A 19,173-nucleotide genomic window follows, 5' to 3' on the forward strand; every position below is an offset into this window, starting at 1 on the left:
CCCTCTCCCTCATTTTCCTAGAGAGTTTCCCAGGCTCCATTAATGTCTGCTCTTCCCCTCTTGCCATCCCAGGCCGTGGTCATCCACCAGCAATTGCCTGTCCAGTAGGAGGGCTGGTGGCAGAGGCCTCCAGACCAAGACTCCTATGACCATTGCTTCATAATAGTTTTCCTGCATTCAGCAGAGATTCTACAAGAAAAGTCACATTGAGGCCTGTAGGCTGGAAGTACAGAACCTATCTTCCCTCTAGCTTGTAAGCAACGCCACCTTCCCCACCATCCAGGTGTGGCTCCCCAAGCTCCCCCTTTTAAATGTAGGGCTAAGATGCTCTTTCCTCCCTTAAAAAGTCATTCACTCTCCAAACCCATCTGTCCCCAAACTCCTTCTTTCCCATAGGCTCTATTTACTCCCTATGTCCAAAGCCGAGGTTCCCCCACCCATCCCCTGAACACCCCTTATCCTGCCCTAGCTGAGGTGTCTGTCAGTGGTTGATGCCTCGTGCCACGCTCTGCCAAAGGGCTGGAAGTAATGGGGGTCCCTGTTCAAGAGGCCTGCCCCAGGTGATGATGCAAGGTGGGGACAGGGGCTCTTCTGTAAGACGGGCTGCCCCTTACAGACTGCGGCTGGGCCACCGTGTCAGCCCTAAGGTGGGACTTGGGGGACTAAGGCCCTGAGAACGGCCCACTTCAGGTGGAAGATTTCTCAGTCTACTGCTGCCACACACTTTATTTGGGAAGCCTGTGTTCAGGATGGGCACACAGCACCAGGGGTCTTCAGGAAGTGGTGCATCCAGAGTATTTCTGACCTCTTCCACTTGGACCCACATAATCAGAATTTAGAAGGGGTGTATCTGAACCAGGCTGAGTTTACTTTTATCAAAATCTTGGAAGAAAAGTGTCCTTCGGCCAAAGAGCTGAGAACGTAAGATCGGAAGGCTTTTGTTTAACCTACTTAAGAGCAAAAGTGTTTTTTAGTTTTTGGTGCAACAGTTTGCATGTAAATAGCTTGTGCTAATTGCAAACGAGGCTTATCTCTGCTTTGATGTAGGCCCCCAGGGATATTTATTTGCAAATACTTTGTTAGCAGTTACTGGAAAGCAATACAATTAAGATTCTCTCCAAATTTTCTTTAATGAAGACTTGTCTCTAAATCAGGAGAGGAAAGATGGAGCTGATATAAAACCTTGTCACTCAAGAAGCCGTCCTTATAAGGAAGAACTTTCTAATGGTGTGAGCAGTCAGCGCCAGGGGCTCTGGGGAGGGAGTGAGCAGCTCTGGCAGGGGCTGTGGGAACTGGAAGGGAGGTGCAGGGGAAGGGAGAAACCATTCCTTCCTTTGTTTTCTTCACCCTGAGCCCTAGTGAGGGGGCTCTGTCTTGGCCGGAGGAGAGGTGGCATTCCAGCGCCACCTGCCCATGGTCCCCTGCCCCAGCAGTGACCACGGGCTATGTCAGCCACAGGGCATTGGAGGAAGACTGGTTCAGTAGGGAACTTCCCAAGAGAAGGGGCTTGATCATCCTCCCCATGGCCCGCTGTTGGGTCTCAGCCTCAGAGTTAGGACTGTTGGGGTACAGAGACTTGTGGGGACTTCGGGTGGGAGAATATCTTTCTACTAGGGCCAAGACTAGGGCGAGGCAGGTGAGGCACCCTGTGTGCAACATGTAAGGAGCCCTCACTCTTGGGTGCCAGCCCTGCCTTTGCACGAGCCTGAGGGTGAGAGCTTCCTCAAACTTTGCACCCTGGGCTTCTTGCTTGCTTCACCCAAACCTCAGCTTTGCTTTCTGCCCTCGCCAAGAGGGGCATTGCTGTGATTGCCTGTAAGGAAGAGAGGGGAATTGAAAGGCAGAGCCCAGAGCAGGGGCAGATGGGCTGAGATCTGGAGCAAAGCCCCCTCGTTCCTTCCTCAGGGTAGTGGGCAGGCTTGGGGGCAGCAGGCAGGTGAGAGCAGAATGCAGCAGTGGGTTGGCCTTTTCCATCCTGCCCCCCAGTGCCCTTGTGAGCAATTCTCCCCACCCTTCACCTTCAGCCTCGGCACAGCCTGGGTGGAGGAACGAGGACTGTAGGGTCTCGAACAATATAACTCACCAAGGGCCCCAGTGCCCCTTAGGGAAAGGCAGTGCCCAGCCCAAAGAAGCAGGGCTGTGGAGATGGGATCCAACAGATGTTGAATTCTGCAAGATTCCCAGCCCCCCTCGCTTTCCCCCCTCTGCCACCATGCACATCTAGCCCCAACCTCCTCCACAGAGTGTGAAGGGCGTCAGAAGCCTAGTTCTGGCCCAGCTTTGCCCCATGGGACCCTCAGTGAGTCAGAGACCTGCTCTGGTCCTCAGTTTCTGCTCCTATAAAGCAGAGAGGTTAGACTAGCATGGGGCCTCATAACATGGTGCGATGGAGGGGTGGATGGATGGGTGGCAAGGAGACTTCAAGCAGATGGGACAGTCCTAGCAGAGGCACGGCAGAGAGGACAGTGACTGTGGCATTGCTGGAGAGCAACATGCTGGGTCTGAAGCTGTGGGTAACTTGCCCACAGTGGAGATGGCCAAGGTCCTGGGAACTTGGGGAACCAGGTGGAACGTGAGAGGTCCCTGAATGAACCAAAGGTATAACAGGTTTTTATGGGACTTTTACAGCTGTAGTTTCATCAGACCTAGACAAGTCCTCTCTGGAAAGCAGAGGAGGCAGGGCAGGTAAGGATGGAAGAAACGTCGACTAAGGTCATGGGGGATGTCATCAAACCAGGTCTGCCCTATCCCAACAAGAGTAAGCCAACATTTATTGAACACATCGGCAACACGACGTGAGGCTGTTCCTGTACCAATTTTGGCTGGATCCACAAGACAGTAGATGCGACCCTCCACATGAGACCACACGGCACTTGCCAGAGGGCACGGGAGATAACTGTTTTGAGCTTTGAACTGATCATCCTCCTTCAAATTATGACAGAGGCTGGAGAGGCTGAGAAGGGGGTCATGGATCTGAGGACAGGACACTCAGAAAGAGCTGCAGGTGGGCTGGGGGTACCCCCTTCTTCTTGGCAAAGTGATTGAGGCTTCAACAGGCCTATTTGGAGAGGCGGATGAGTCCACCTCAGTTGAGGACATAGTGCCCTGCCCCGTCCAGAGAAATCACAGGGATGAGAGTTGGCTGGCTGGCCACTGATGGCAAAGATGAGTGGCCTGAATGCCGAATTTGTCAGAGCAAAGGATGCTGGAGGACGTCTTATAAGGTGTCTTACATCCTGAACAAGAAAACAGAGTGGAAGGGTGAAGGGACTGAGAACGAGCCCACCCAAGTGCAGGTGAGAGCAGGGGTCCAAACTCCCCCTAGTCCAGAAAGAAAGACCCCGACCACAATAGCACCCCTCCAAGAGGATGCTGCCTGCTCCCTTCATTTCCCGTCTCTTCCGTGGAGGAGTAAGAAACAGCATCAGCAGGAAGAGGAAGCAGGAAGAAAAGTGTGAGGGAGAGAAAAAGAGGTGAAGGTGACCCCACACTCACACTCCCACACACGTGCACACTCCCACACACACTCCTCCTTCACTTCGGTTCATGCCTGTGACATGCCTATGCTGGGGGATGAGAGGAAATAACTCTAAGTGTGACGTTTTCACCTTTATATTGGAGCTGGACCTTTAAATTACAGAATTGACACCGACTCTGTGACTTAGAATGGTTGTTGGACTTTTTATGACCTAAAAGAGTCCAGAAGAGTTGCAAGGCTTGCCTAAATTTTCTTCGGGGACAGAAGCAGAACCCGTTCCACAGAAAAGACACAAATAAAGCTGTTTAATGGTTACTTCTCCTCCCACCCCCACTCCAGCCCCCTTGAGTCTTGCTTGTTCAACACAATGGACACAGTCACCCTTCAGTGCAGGTGCTGGATTAGAACTGTCTGCATATTAATTCATTTAGTCTTCATAACAACCCAGGAGGTAGGTATCATCATTCTCTCTGTTTGGCAGATGAGGAAACTGAGGCCCGAGAGATGAAATAATGTGCCCAAGCTCTCCCAGCAGGTAGGAGGTGGACTGGGAACTCCAGCCCAGGCAGGCAGCCTCCGAGCCTGTGCTTTCAATGGCCACCTCGCTTTCCCCCTCAGGGCCCCCTCAACCCACCCCCGCAGGACAATCGGAAGTCAGGTGCTGTGAATTCAGCTTCCTGATCTCTTTGTGATTGTTGTCCAGAGAGTGTGCATGTCTGTGCACATGTATGTGCATGCACGTGAGCGTGTGGTTCTCCTGCTACCTCTCCATCAAGGTCACATTCCCCTTGAGGGCAGCTCTCAGTCCACATTGCCCACAGGGAGCCAACAGTGATACATCATAAAGACCCCCCACGCCTGATCCTCCCCCAGGCTTTCCCAGGTACCGTCCCCACCACCTTCTGCTCAGGTCTCTGGGTCTCAACTGTGTTATTACAGGGTGGGGCAACCAGAGGACACCCGGAGATTTGTTCTTTGTAAAGTGATGGCAAGGGTCATGTACCTTTTCACAGGCTCATAAATCCCCACGGCCAAAACACTTCCTCCTGATGTTTTCTCTGTTTGCCACTGGATTTATTGAAAATGGGAAAAAAGGATGCATTTCTTAGTGAGCAGATGCCAAGATGAGTTCTTTGTGGAGTGTGGTTGGTAATAATTTAATTAGCCCAGCTTTTTTGGGAAAAAAGTGTTAATTAGTTTTTGCTTAAAATACACCATCATGATGGCCTCTTCTTCCCCACTTCTATCCCCTGGGTGAAGCCCCAATTTCCCGTCCACACCCGGCAGCGTGTCTCAGCCTGGTCACCACTATAATTGGAGAAGAAAATGCAAAAAGTTACTTTGGTGCAGCCATGAACTATGACACATGTTGATGGATTCCTGTAGGTCCAGGAGACCGGGTAGGGGCAGGACCCCGAAAGTGGTCGCCCACAGTAGACGCTGAAGGACCAGGAAGTTCTGGTCCACAGCGCCACACGCCACCCTTCTAGCCCCCAGTCCCAGCTCCAGGAGGCTTCGAGAAAGGACTGCTGAAAGCCCAGGTGGGGGCAGGAAGGTGTGGTCAGGGCCTCCAGCCCTCAGACAGAAGGGAAGAGGTCTCTCCAGGTGAGCCCGTCCCCCCGCTTCTTGTCCAGCCACCTGCCACAGTTGAAGATGGTGGCCACTCCAGTGCTGGTGTTGGTGACCTCCACCTTCTCCACCAGCCAGCCGGAGTAGTAGCCGCTGCTGTCATGTTCCACGCGCACCTTGCGCAGCTCACCCAGCTCCAGCGTCTCCAGGAAGAAGCGGTCGGTGCTGCCCCGCTCGAAGAGGTTGCGCATTTTCTGCTTCAGCTCCCGCTTGCCCGTGTCCCCATTGGCCCCAAAGATGGTTATGAAGACGTTGGCATCAGTGCCTGCCCCCGGCTCGTAGCCTGTCGTCACAATGACCTCATACTTGACGGGCACCAGGCTCTGGACCTTGCTGGCAAAGCTCTCCGTCGTCTTGGTGACCTCGAATACCTTGAAGTACTTCCTCTTCCTCTTGAGAGGGATGAGGCAGTCGCAGTTGAAGAAGTACCTGGGCAGGGAGAGGTGCAAGGAGACTCAGTGAATACCAACCAAGGGTCATGCCCTCCTCGGGGACCCCTGGTCATCCATAAATGATTCCTTCCCCAGGCGACAGGATATTCGGGCTGGCAATGTCTGTGTTAAAATGTGAGGATGGGGTCTTTAACTTAAAATTCACAGTGAGTGGCATCTCCATCCTTCCAGTTGCTTCTTGATTCTCCTTTTATTTTTCCCCTCACACTCCAGATCCAATCCCCTTGACTCCATCTTTAAAACAGATCCAGAATCAGCCCACTTGAAAAACTATCCAGTCCCTCAGCATCTGTCCTGCTGCCCCTCTGGTCCAAGGCACCACCATCTTCTACCTGGAATATATCAGCCTCCTATCTGGTGTCCCTGCTTCCTGCTACCTCCAGTCAATTCTCTATACAGCAGCCAAGTGACCCTGTGGAGATGGAAGCCCAAGAATGTCATTATTCTGCTCAGAACTGTCTGATGGCTTTCCAGGTTAAGCAAAAACCAGTATCTTGCAGAGGGCTGCAAGACCTTACACGATGTGACCCTCCTCCTGATGTTTACCTTTCTGACCTGTTGCCTGCCCTTCTCCTCTAAACACTCCACGCCAACTGTGCTGGTCCCCTTGCTCCTTCAAAGGGATTGAAGAATGTCTTTACCCAGTGTTGGCACCTTCAGAGGCAGCTGTGGGATCCAGGGTGACAATCCTAGGCAAAGCCAAGTGGAAATGTGACTACGGAATGTGTGCTATCAAATCCCTCGAGCTTTGCTGAGTCAAACTATGAGAGTGTGTGTGTGTGCACGCTCGTGCGCCTGTGCGTGCATGCACATACCTGTGCTATGGGGAGAACAAAGGGTAAGAGAAAGTCCTCTACTGAAGAAGTACCACAAGCAGAAGCAAGTCCACGCCAAGAGAAACGGTCTTGGACCAAAAAGTTCTCTCTCTTCCTCCACCCCACACACCCCCAATTTTAGCCTTAGGGTCGTGGCAGTGAGTCTAATAATTATCAAGGAGGAAGTCAGAGGGCAGAGTGGGAAAATGTTGCATAGGGCTTGAGGGGGCTTGGGGTCGGCCCCAGCCCTACCACCTACCGCCTGTTTGTCCTTGGGCAAGTCACACCCCTACCTGGACCTTGATTTTCCCAATGGCAACACTAGAGGTTTGGACTAACAACTGCTGTGGTTTCTTCCCACTCCAAATTACTAATATTTCAACAGCCTTGGAAATAAGCAACCCTGGCACTGGCTAATGACTTCAGGAATGCAGCCCTGAAAGGGCGTGCCCAGTGGTGCCAAATCAAGCCCTATTTTACGTGAAAATCCATAACGGCAAAAAAGAGCTCGGTTTTCTGCATGCTTACTGAATGCCAGGGCTTTGCATTCTTACATCTCATTAACTCCCACAACAACCCCAAGCTTTAGGCCTGATCTTCCCTTTTCACAGAAGGGGAAACTAAGGCTTGGAGAAGAGAAGTCACAGCCCAAGGTGACTCAGAGCTGGGCCGAGAGCTAGCCTGCCTGGCCACCTGAAAAACCAGCCATTTAAAGACACTTCTCAGGTTTTGAGATCTGTCTTCCTCAACCTATCACTTGATAAATTTGGATTGTTGCTACATATCACACTTCCTTAGAGGGAGATATACTTGCATTCTTTGCTTAAAAATTCTTTTAAGATGTATGTCTTTATGCAAATGCCCACTTACAGACATAATTCTATATAAATGCACAAATCATGTGATCACACGCATGTTTTCTAAATGCGCTCTTTTTCTTTTCCTTTTGCTTGGCTCTCCCTCCTTTCCACTTCAGCATCCCGCCGTCACCTCAGATAACCCATGTAACAGTGGCGGGTGTATCTTGCCAAATTTCCCTCTGTTCCACCCAACCCTGTATAGACCCGCATAGACACAGACAGAGACAGGACGTCAGTGTTCCCTGTACACAATGGCATCTTCCCATATCTTGCTTTTCTCACTCAACAATACTTCCTGGGAACTGCTCCAAGTCATCTGGTACATATTTAATTCATTATTTTTAATGCCTGAAAAATATTCCCTGGTGTCGTGATAAGGAAATGTTTTCTAATAGACATAATTATAAGATCACCAGAATGTGGGACCCCAGGGCTTTGTGGAGTTAGGACTCTAGCTGTGGAAGGACACATGCCAGGCTGTTGTAGAAATGGGGGCAGGGTCATCAGCAAGAATAAAGGCAAAAGCAGAGAATAACGAACAAAAAGAAATTAAATATCTTTAAAAACATGGATGAGATGATCACACTTCTGCAAACAGTATGTGTGTGAGATATTTAAAAAACGCCAGAGAGAATGGGGTCACCAGACGCTCATGGTGCCCGTCTCTGATGGGTAGGACTGTAGAGAATTTTTACTTTCTTTTGTACACTTTTTTGTATTATTTGAATTTTTATAATGATTACGTATTATGTATGACATTGGGGTAAAACAATAAAGCTGTTTTTTGTTTTTAAAAAAAGAATAAGGGGCCGGCCCAGTGGTGTAGTAATTAAATTTGCACACTCTGCTTTGGCAGTGGGGGGGGTTTGTGGGTTTTGATCCTGGGTGCAGACCTACACACTGCTCATCAAGCCTTGCTGTGGCAGTGTCCTACATACAAAAGAGAGGAAGATTGGCACAGATGTTAGCTCAGTGACAATCTTCTTCAAGCAAAAAGAAGACAATTGGCAACAGATGTTAGCTCAGGGCCAATCTTCCTTACCAAAAAAACAACAAAAAAAAGAGGAATAAAAGTCTTTCTGTGTGTACTCCCATTGAAATCTTGAGGCTATTAATGGTAAAGAACTGGTCAGAAGGTAATGCACATTGCAGAAGAGGAGTCAGAACTGAAAAAGTTTGGAAGGTAAAAATTTGAGATTATTGTGTTCATAAGAGATTGAGAATAAATTCACTTGTATTCAATGGGAACTCAAATATTATGGTTAACATGGTGGTTGGAAAGGAACTGTGGATCTACATAGCACACACAGTGCTGTGTACATGGTTTTGTAATGGCAGACTGTAAGCACCTTCTAGAACGGTGACGTATGAGTCACTGCAGTGAGGAAACATGCCTGCACAGTCCCCTTTCCAGATGGAGGCAGTATTTCTCAAGGGAGGTAGGTTCTTACCCATCAGAACCCATTGGCTTGAGACCTGCGCAGGCAGGTGGGCTGCAGCATGACTTCCGGGAGCTTCCCATGCTGGAACCCTGCCATCCTTCCTTGCCGCCAGACTCCAGAGAGCATCTAGCTCACCTCCCAAAAGGAGAAACTGAGGCACAGAGAGGTGATGGACTATTGCCTGAGGCCACACAGCTGACCATGTGACAGCTCTAGTATCCAAGATTCTGGGCTCTCTGCACCCCGTTCCCTTCGGGAAGAGCCCCCACCCCAAGGACATCCCTCCCTCCCTCTCCAGCCTAAGTGACACACTGAGGAGCAGCCACACTCTCGAGGGTGTAGGAAAAGATGCTTCACTGGGTGTGGCAGCTGCCTTGCACCAGAAGAGAAACCCTACAACTCGGCCCCAGGCCTGTGGGGTGGGAAGTTCAAGGGCTGGGCCTTCACTTCTCTGTCCTCCTGAGCCTGGAAGGTGCCGGGGGTGCTGAGCTCTTTGGCTTTCTCTCTCTCACAGCCAACATTGTCAGTTTAAAGCTAACTCAAGGGGCGATCATTCTATTTTGTTATTTTATTGCATTTAGCAGTTCGTTTTGCTTATTTGGGGTTTTGGGGGGAGCAGTATCCGCAGCCACGTTCCCTGTGGTTGGGAGGCAGCACCAGGTTGCAGAAGGGGCTCTGACCTGGCCCCGGCTTGCTGGGTGAGTCAGTAACTCTACTCACCGCTTGCGTCCCAGCTCTCAAGTCCTCACCAGTATGGCTCCTAGCAGCCGCACCCAGCAACTCCTATGGGACATATTGTGTCCCAGTTGGTTTTTTCTTTAAGAGAGCAACAAATAACATTGCAGTCCAACACGGAAGTTGTTATGGACTGAATTGTGTTCCCCCGAATTCCTATGTTGAAGGCCTAATCCTCAGTGTAATGATATTCGGAGGTGGTGCCCTCGGGAGGTAATTAGGTTTAGGTGAGGTCATGAGGGTGGGGCCCTCATGATGGGATTGGTGCCCAGATAAGAAGAGGAAGAGACACCAGAGCTCCCTCTCTGCTGTGTGAGGACCCAGCAAGCCAGGAAGACAGGCTTCACCAGAACCCAACCATGCTGGCCCCCTGACCTCAGACTTCTGGCCTCCAGGACTGTGAGAAAAAATGTCTGTTGTTTGAGCCACCCAGTCTGTGGTACTTTGTTATGGAAGCCCGAGCTGGCTAAGACAGAAGTTGAGAAGTCAGAACCCTTTCCTGCCCAATTCCCAAAGTGGAGGCTTGGCCAGAGTGAGCCAACTCCACAGAGCCTGCAGGTCTCAGGTCAAGCATGGCCAGACATTGCTTTGAGAAGCTTGGGCTCCTGAAGGCTGGAGCCTGCGGCTGAGGGACCTGCCCGGGCTGGCCTGCACCTGGCTGCTGCTTCTGCCTCATGTGCTTATTGTGAAAGGCGTTGCCATGAGCAGGGCCAGCCCCGGGAGGGGGCTTGAGGGGGATGATGAGGGGCTGGCAGCGGTCCTGGGGTGGATGCCCCCGCACGCAGCACCAGGGTGGCCCTGTGAGTTGCATACCTAGGCTCCCACTCGCTCCTCTGGCCTACTCTCCCTGAGACAAGCACTGCCCTGGGCTTCCCCCTTTCTCCTCTCCTGGTTCTTTCTCAGCGTCTTTCTTGCCTTCCAGAGCCTCAGGGCTCTTTCTGGCTTCCAACGTGGTTACCAAGCGGTTTTAATTACACAAACTGATGGCTGTGAACTGTTACCCGGGTAACTAAGGCCCTTAATCCTCCAGAAATGCCCGAGTTCCCAGAAGGCCCTGGTGGGGGGAGTGCAAAGCTCCTTATCTGGGGTCCTCAGAGGCAGGTGGGCCATGGGATTACCCCCGCTGGTCTCTGGTCCCTACGCTGCCCACACGGATGGAGGGCTTTGACTATGACCATGGAAGCAGCGGGCTTCCAAGCTGGATTTCTGTGTCGTTACACAGGACTGGGAGGGGAGGGGAAGGAAGGTCTCCACTGTCTGACTTTCTCAGTGTTCTTCCAAGGAAGCGTCTCTCATTCAAACACTGGAGCACCCAACCTCGTTTGTTCTAGTCCCTGTCTCTGGGGGTAGGCCTAGGGTTCAGAGAGCTCCAGAACTATACAGCTGCCTCCCCGCTTCCTGCCCCATAAGCTTCCTGAGTGAGGTGACCTTGGCCTTGAAGGGGACGCCTCCTGCACGGTGCTGTCTTGCCCGTGGTCCAGCCTCAGTCCCTCCCCACTAAGGGAGTGGCAAGTCCTGGGAGAGAGGGCAGGAGGACAGTACATACACATTGCCGTACTCCATCTCAGTGATGGTGATCGTCTTGACATGCCAGACGAGCTCTCTCTTGGGGATGAACCGGTCCTCCCTGGCGAGATGGCCCACGCAGAGGGAGGCAATGTCCCCCAGGTAGACACTGTCAAACTCAAATGTGTCTGTGGTTCCCCTGCAGAACACAAAGGTATGGCCAATGAGAGCTGCCCATGCCCACTGAAGGACATAAGCATTTATTGAGTGTCTACTGCATTCCAGGCCCTGGTCTGAGGGATAGGGGTAGAATGGCAATCACAACCATTAAAGGGCCCTGCTGGCTGCCTGGTCCAAGCCCCAATGAATGGGGACATCGGATGGAGTCAGAGGAGGGTGAGGCCCTGGATGTTGGGCTTAGGAGGGTGGTGGGGTTCAGAGAGCCCAGGAAGGGGAGGAAAGGAGGAGTCCCCTGATGTGGACTTGACTTGGCAAAGTCATGGCATGGGAACAGTGGGATGCGGAGGCGCAGATGTTTTTTGGGGAAGTGCTGGCTGGGGTGGACTTTGCGTTCAGTGAGGGAAATGGCAGTGGAAAAGAAGGTGAGGGTGTGGCAGTCTGTGGTGGTCTGTAAGTGCCAATCTAAGGGGCTCAGACTTCATCCTGATGTAGAGGGAGTTTGAGTAAAAAGTATAGTGGGCTTATGGGAGAGGGAGACTTATTTAAACAGTTCTGGAAGGAGTGGGGAGATAAAGTGGGTATGGAGCAGTTCAGAGGCAGCTCTGATGTGAAGGAGGTGAGACTCCCCAGGGCGTGTCTGCCAACCAGGCGTGGTGAGCTGAGGTGCCTTTATACGAGACCCAATTTTGCTTTTCCTGTAAAGTATCTTAAAGACTCTCTCCTCCCTCCCTCCTTCTACCTAGAACTTAGTTCTATGCTGTCTTATATGATTCTTTTGCAATTTTATGGATGAATGTCTTCCTTTTCAACTAGACCATGAGCCCCTCGTCTGCACAGACATGGGATAACATCTGCCGTGAGCCCTGGCCTTGCTGCGTAGTGGGCTCTCTTGAATCAATTTTTGCTGTAGCTTTCCATTACCTTTTTTCAAAATTGAAATATATTTGACACATAACAATGTTTACATTTAAGGTGTAAAACATTATTTTGGTACATTTATCCACTGTACTAGGATTGCCATTGTAGCAATGTTAGCAACTCTATCATGTAACATAACTTTTTCTTTTTAGTGGTTGGAATAATCAAGTTTTAGTCTCTTAGAGTGGGATCTCTTTAAATGGCTGTCGCCTCCTTTCCCTCTTATCAAAATCTCCTGTTCCATCCATAGGAACTCCGACAGGATCAGCATGCAGTAGATACTCAATAAGTACATGTGACTTAAGATCATTTGTATATTTATGGTCCCCACCAAGGGAGTTGATTCTTGGGGTCTCTCTCTTACCCACCCCACCCATCCCCATTCCCCTGTGGGCACCCCTCTTCCTACTTCCTAAAGGCCCGCTGCCTGGAAGAATTTTCCACGAGAAACTCTTTGGATCGGTTCTTCCTGCCCTCCAGGATGAGCCAGACGTTCTCCCTGGTTTCGCCTCCGTTGCCTGTTTCTATGACGATCTCGTAGGCTGCAGTGAAGAAGGTGGGAGAGGGTCAGCAGAGGGGAAGCAGGGCCCACCCTCAGGGCAGGAGCTCAAGGGCAGCCTCCTCCAGATCCTACATTTGATCTTAGACCGCAGCCTGGAGGGGGCAGGTTAAAGTCGCCACACTCAAGGTGTTATAAATAGAACCTGCCCCTATTTGGGGGGCTAAGAGGATCACTTTATTTATAGAAGCTCTTTGCCTGGTGAACACGGGAGCCGCTGGGAACATGGGAGCTGCTGGGAGAGAAGGACCAGCCTCGGCTGCCTCCAGGAAGCAGGAAGAGGGGATGAGCTTTCTGAGAGATGCTGGGACCTGGCTCTCAAGGGTGGAAGAGTCCTTGAGATTCAAAGCAGAGAGCATATGCAAAGAGAGGGGAGGAGAGGTGGAGCCCAGCAACAGAAAAGGGAGGGAGAAGACCCAGGCAGGCGAGACCCCAGGAGAGCCTCGAATTCTCTCTCACAAGCAGTCCCACTCCCCGTCTTGGGTCTGCTCTCACTCTGCTGTCATGCTCAGCATCACAACCCTCTGGTCCCTGCAGTTTCCTCAAGCAGGTCTGCATTCATCACCCGACATTTGTTAAGTGGGCGCCGAGTGTCAGGACCACCCTAGGCTCTGGGTGACGCTAGAACTCAATCTCTAGCCCTGGACACAAATGCTGACTCTACCCTAGGAGAGAAAGTGGCAACTTTGCCGCCAAGGGCCAAACAAAGGAGTATGGGGCAAGGGGCAAATCTGGGTCCCGTCACCTCCCTCATCTCCTCCGACTTTCTCTCTGCTCACTCCAGCCCCTTTGCATCCACGCTGCTCCTGGAGCACTGAGGCAGAGACTTGGGGCTCAGCCTTACTGTGCTGTTATTTTCTCTTGTCCTTATCAACTTGTACTTTTTACGGTGCTATGTAGTTTACCTATTATTTTTATTGTTTATTGTATCCCCCACCCCCGCCAAACGTGAGCTCCATGAGGGCAGGGATCTTCATTTTGTGCACTGGTAGATCCCAAGTGCCCAGAACAGTGCCTGGCACATAGGCACTCAATAGATATTTGTTGAGAGAATGAATGAATGATTGGGCTAATCACAGGAAGCTCCATGAAGGAGGCGGCATTTTCACTTGGCCTTGGAGAAGAGCCATGATTATGATCAGCAGAAAACAGAGGGATGCTCTAGGAGGAGGGAGGAGCATATGCAAAGATACTGAGGTGTGTGAGAGGCGTTTGAAGTCCTTGTGATCCAGCCTCACTCCCCAGGGACCAGGCCAGGGACGGAAGTGGCACACAGGACGATACAACAAATATTTGTCTGGAGTGCCCCATGTATATAGCTCTTGAAGCAGCAAGTGAATCGTTGAGCGTTTGGGATTCTGGATCCAAAGGATTAGCTCTATTTCTGTGCCTTTATCTTAGAGATATAATAAAGACAGTTAAAAGAAAGGATGGCAATGCCTTCAGCTCAATGTGGCAATCCCAGCCTCTCAGCAACCCTTTTGTCTTTGTGACATCTCTCAAAGAGAATCTGTGCTACCTGAAACAGGTAGAATGAATCTGGAGAAAGGGGTAAGTAGCCAACAATAGACAGATAGGGGAAGAGATCCACAGAGAGCACACAGCGCCTGAAGAAGGGAAGGTTCCATAGGCCCCAACAGATCCCAGCCCAGGAACGTGAAATAGCTGGATCATGGCTGGCAACCGTAAGCCGTTGCAGAGAGGGGCACACTTCCACTGTCATTCTGCTTTCCCAACAGAAGGTAAGGTATGTCCTGCAAACCAGACACCCAGGAATTCAAAGTGGATCCTGGAAATGGTCTTTCAGCGCTGAGAAGATGCAGAGAGTGCCAGGAACCTACATGCTTACTACGATTAACTCAAGGAGGAGATGCGAGAAATGGTGCATATGGACTGTAACCCATCCTTTGCTGATGGTCCTGTGGTCCTGAGGGTAAGGTAGAGAAGTAGCGCTTGTAAGTGAGGACATCCAGGTAGGTTAGAAACTAATGTTGCTAGTCTCATTGATTATCTTTTGAGAGGAAGTTTCAATCATCATATTTTCATCTTGCCGTCTTTCCCATTTCATCAACGGCTTGATAAAAATGTGGAAGGTGTGACTCTCAACTTTGTTGATAGGTTGCTGGGAGGGAACAGAGGACACAGAGGAGGATCAGGGACCTGAGGGACTGGGGCAAGTAGGAGTGGCCAGCACAGTCTGCTAGGGATCAATATAAAGCTCACCCATGGGGCCAGCACACCCCCGGATAAGCCCGGCTGGAGAAAGGGGCTCAGCAACCACCTTGCAAGTCACCAGCATGAAGGGGTCACCAGCAAAGCTAGTGTGGGCTCAGGGGTCATGAATGTGGTCCAAGTGACAGAACAGGAGCGGGGAGAGAAGACCACCCTTGAAATCTTGTCGGTACTCTGGGCATGGCATCTGCAGAGGGAGACGAACAAGCAATCCAGGATGTGCTGAGAAGACCCAACATCACATCACGTGAGTAGCTGCTGGATAAACAGATGATTATCTGGAGGCAAGAACCGCAGGGGCACGTGATGCTGCGGGGGAGTGCCAGGACAAGGGCAACTGGGCTTCTAGGGAGCACCTGGAACTTACTGCTCTGGATCACCTGCCCCAACTCATGTTGACAGGACTATTTTTTACTCTGTGGAGCTCCTGCCACGTGGTTTGGATGGTGCTGAGAGTCCTGAGCCTGGCTGTTCAGAATCTTCCCCTGGGAGATGCTCTCTTCCCTTCCATTGAGGCTGTTAAGCTAGAAGGCTGCAGGGTTGGGGCTACCAGCAGCTATCTTCTCACAATGCAGAGAAAGAAACAGAGCTAGGAGGAAATGGCAGACAGAGACACACTGAAACTATTGGAGCCTCTGGAGACAGCCCAGTCCAAGCCAGCTCCACCTGGGACTTCCAAGTTCTGGGAACTAATACATTTCCTCTTTGCTGGAGCCAGCTTGGGTTTGGGGTTCAGACACATACAACTGAGAGTTCTGCCCACTCCTGAGGTTTTCTGTTTTACCCCATTGGAACTTCCAAAGGATGGAAGCTTCAAGAACATGAAAATGAAGACGGATTTTCTAACAGAACTGCCCAGTGAAGCAATGAGTCCTCCAGCCCTGGGGTGTTGGCCATCAAGCTGGACTGTATTTGGGCTGGAAATGTTGCAGAGAAGGCTGACTGAACAGCCTTGAAGGGCTTCAAGAGGGGGAGAATTCAAAGGGGGAGGGCTGTAAAGAGGGAAGCATTGGTCCTGCTGGAGGATGTCCCAGTGAGACCTCCCAGGTGAGTGTGTGTGCATGCACGTGTACACATGAGCATACGATCCTACTGTCCAGGCCTTACCCTGGATCAATTACAACAGAATCTCTGGGAGTAGGACCCAGATGTCAGTATAATTTAAAGATTGCCAATGGTTTTCAGCTTTGGCTGTGCACTGGCATGATCTGCAGAGGCAGATGCTTGCAGAGGGTCAGGAGCAGCTTCTAGAACTGCTAACAAGAATTGGAGGTGAAGGCAGGAAACAGGAGGCTCAAATGAGGTGGGGCAATCGATCAGTCTGGAGTAGCAGCCAGCCCCATAAAGACAAGATGTCCTGCTATGGGGCAGTGAGTCTTGGTCTAGGAATCAGGTCACCTGGGTCCTATTGGATACGAATGGGTCTTAGAGGTGTCACTTCACCATTCTGGTTTTTTGTTTTCCTTACCCATGATATGGAGTTGTGAATTTGCACCCTATCTAGCTCAAGGGCTGCCAGTGGGGCTGCAAGGACCTAATGAGAACAGAGGTGTGAAGTGCTTTCCACAAATGAAGCTCTGCTCGAGCACGAGAGGGTGTCTGTTCTTACAAGCTGAGTGCCCAGGCCCCTGTGTCACAGACACCGAAGGTAAGGGCCACAAGGGCAGGCCTCTGTTCTATTCATTGATGTGTCCCAGAACTCAGAATAGGCTGTGGCACGTACTAGATGCTCAGTAAGTATTTGCCAGATGGTTAAATAAAGGTAGCTGGTGGTTGGGATTTTTGGCTCGAGCTGTCTCCGTGGCTCTCCCCAGGATGAGCCTCCATCTGAGCACACAGCTGTGGCTGTCTGTCCCCCAAAGGGTATCTCTGCCCACTGCAGGCTCCTAGTAAAGACAGATCCATTCAGGCCGTCTCCTGGGCTCTGTGCCCATGCTCTCTCACCTCCAGTCCATACACATCCTTCCGGAACTAACGCAAGTGCCGCCTCCCTTCTGCAATCTCTCTGCCAACTCAAATCCCACAGGTCTTAGCCGCTGTTTGGCAGGAAATCTGTGAAGGAGGCTCAGTGACTATGCTCCAAACCTCACAAATGTCTCCTCCTCTGAACGCCAATGGCCTGAGGAGCGTATGTTGCTCATCTTGGCACTTGTGTAAGGGGCTTAAGCTTCTCCCTCTAACAAGATTGTGAGGATCTAAGGAAGGGATCGCATCTTCTTCCATTTACTGAACCCTAATTGTGCACCTACTGAGTCCCAAAGCCTACAGAGCTGCAGAGGGCTACGGACACAAGTGACTCTCTCTCTGACCCCTGGGAGCTTACAGTTGTGTAGGGAGACTAACACATGTGCAAAGGTTCATGCAAGTAAACTAGAGGTCACAAAGCGGTGAGTATCACTCATGGATCTAAAATCAAACTGGGAACAAACAACCCAATCAAAAAATAGGCAGAGGATCTGAACAGACATTTTCCCAAAGAAGACATACAGACGGCCAACAGGCACAAGAAAAGATAATCACTAATTATTAAGGAAATGAAAATCAAAATTACAATGAGATATCACTTCACACCCATCAGAAAGGCTATAATTAACAAGACAGGAAATAACAAGTGTTGGAGAGGATGTGGAGAAAAGGGAACTCATACACTGCTGGTGGGAATGCAAACTGGTACAGTCACTATGGAAAACAGTATGGAGATTCCTCAAAAAGTTAAGAATAGAAATACTATACGACCCAGCTATTCCACTGCTGGGTATTTATCCAAAGAACAGGAAAACACGAATGAGTAAAGATACATTCACCCCTATGTTCAGTGCAGCATTATTCACAATAGCCAAGACTTAGAAATAATCTAAGTGCCCAGTGAGGGACGAATGGATGAAGAAGATGTGGTGTATATGTATATATATACACAATGGAACACTGCTCAGCTATAAAAAAGATGAAATCTTGCCACTTGCGAGATGGACCTTGAGGGTATTATGCTAAGCGAAATAAGTCAGAAGGAGAAAGCCAAATACTGTATGATTTCATTCATAAGTAGAAGACGACAACAACAACAAACAATCAGACACAGAGAATAGATTGGTGGTTCCCAGAGGGGAAGTGGGGAGGGAGGAGGGTGAAAGGGGCGACAGGGCACATGTGTACGGTGATGGATTATAATTAGTCTTTGAGTGATGAACATGATGAGGTCTACACAGAAATTGAACTATAATGATGTACACCTGAAATGTATATAATGTGACAAACTAATGTTGTCTCAATACAAAAATAAATAAATAAAATCAAACTGGGCACATGGTAACTCCTCAGTAAGTGCAATTACAGAAGCTGAGAGTTCACCCACTGAATTAGGGCAGGAATTCTCATTCAGTAAATTTGACAAATGGGTTCTTGGCCCTTGTTTGAATATTCCCAGGGACATCAGTGCTCACTACCTCTCAAAGCAGCTAATTTCATCATTGGGTATTTTGGATGGCATGGCGGGATGGGTGGGTGGTTTTCCACTAAAGATCCATGCTTCCCTTCCGTGGTCTACAGTGTTTGCCTGGAAGGGGCCGTCCAGCCAGGGAGTAAATTTCCCAGGTGCCCTTGCATCCAGGTGGAGCCACATGACTAGTTCTCACCAATAGAAAGTGAGTCCATGTATTAAGAAGGGAGGGGAGTAAACCTTCTCCTTAGTCTCTTTTCCCTTCTGCAAGAAATGTGCTTAAAGAAATACAAAAAAAAGAAAAAAGAAAGAAAGAAAGAAATGTGGGAGCCACATGTTGGAAAGGGCAGAGACACAGATGAAAAGACCTTGAGTCCCTGAATCATGGAGTGGAAGAGCTCCTACCAAACTCACACTGGACCGTTTATTACATGACCGAGAAATAAATTTTGTTGTTAAGCCATTGAGATTTGGGGGTTTATCTCTTACTGCAGCTAATGTTACCTTAATAATTAGGGTTGGAAAATACTTTCTTTACATTGGGCCCTGCCTTTGATAAGCCTTCTTTGGATCTGTTTGGCTCATACACTGGCATCTGTGTTAAAAAAAAACGCCTCCCTGGTCCTTGATGGCCATCCACCTTAGGGATCAATTACTCTTTCCCTTTAAATATCCCCTGAGGAAGGGACCAAAGGGAAAGTGGCTGATGGAGATGCTGGCTCCCCCTGCACATTCCGTTTCCAGGAAGGCTTGATTTGGCAGCTGTTGCCACAGGCATCAATTGGATGGAGTCCATGCTATAAAAATAAACCAGAGAGAGCTTCACACTAAATGTCCCAGACCAGCCCTCAGGGCAGGGTGAGCTTGTCCCCAGTGGGTTTGCCTGCTACCTAATTAGTCCCTATGATTCAGGGCCATGAGCTGGTACCAG

The 19,173-nt window shown here is 50.1% G+C and overlaps 1 protein-coding gene across 2 annotated transcripts in view; it reads right to left on the bottom strand.

Annotated features, from left to right (window-relative positions):
- Positions 1 to 3,596: 3,596 nt before the first annotated feature.
- LOXHD1 (lipoxygenase homology PLAT domains 1) overlaps positions 3,597 to 19,173 on the bottom strand; it is a 168,601-nt gene continuing 153,024 nt past the window's right edge. For both annotated transcript variants that reach the window (XM_070275638.1, XM_070275637.1), the window contains 3 exons: positions 12,425 to 12,557; positions 10,958 to 11,116; positions 3,597 to 5,536 (listed from right to left, as the gene is read on the bottom strand). In XM_070275638.1, coding sequence (XP_070131739.1) covers positions 5,056 to 5,536; positions 10,958 to 11,116; positions 12,425 to 12,557 — 773 coding nt within the window. In that variant the 3' untranslated portion in view covers positions 3,597 to 5,055. The remainder of the gene's footprint in view (positions 5,537 to 10,957; positions 11,117 to 12,424; positions 12,558 to 19,173) is intronic.

Source organism: Equus caballus, chromosome 8 (assembly GCF_041296265.1).
Source record: "Equus caballus isolate H_3958 breed thoroughbred chromosome 8, TB-T2T, whole genome shotgun sequence".
NCBI classification, from domain to species: domain Eukaryota; kingdom Metazoa; phylum Chordata; class Mammalia; order Perissodactyla; family Equidae; genus Equus; species Equus caballus.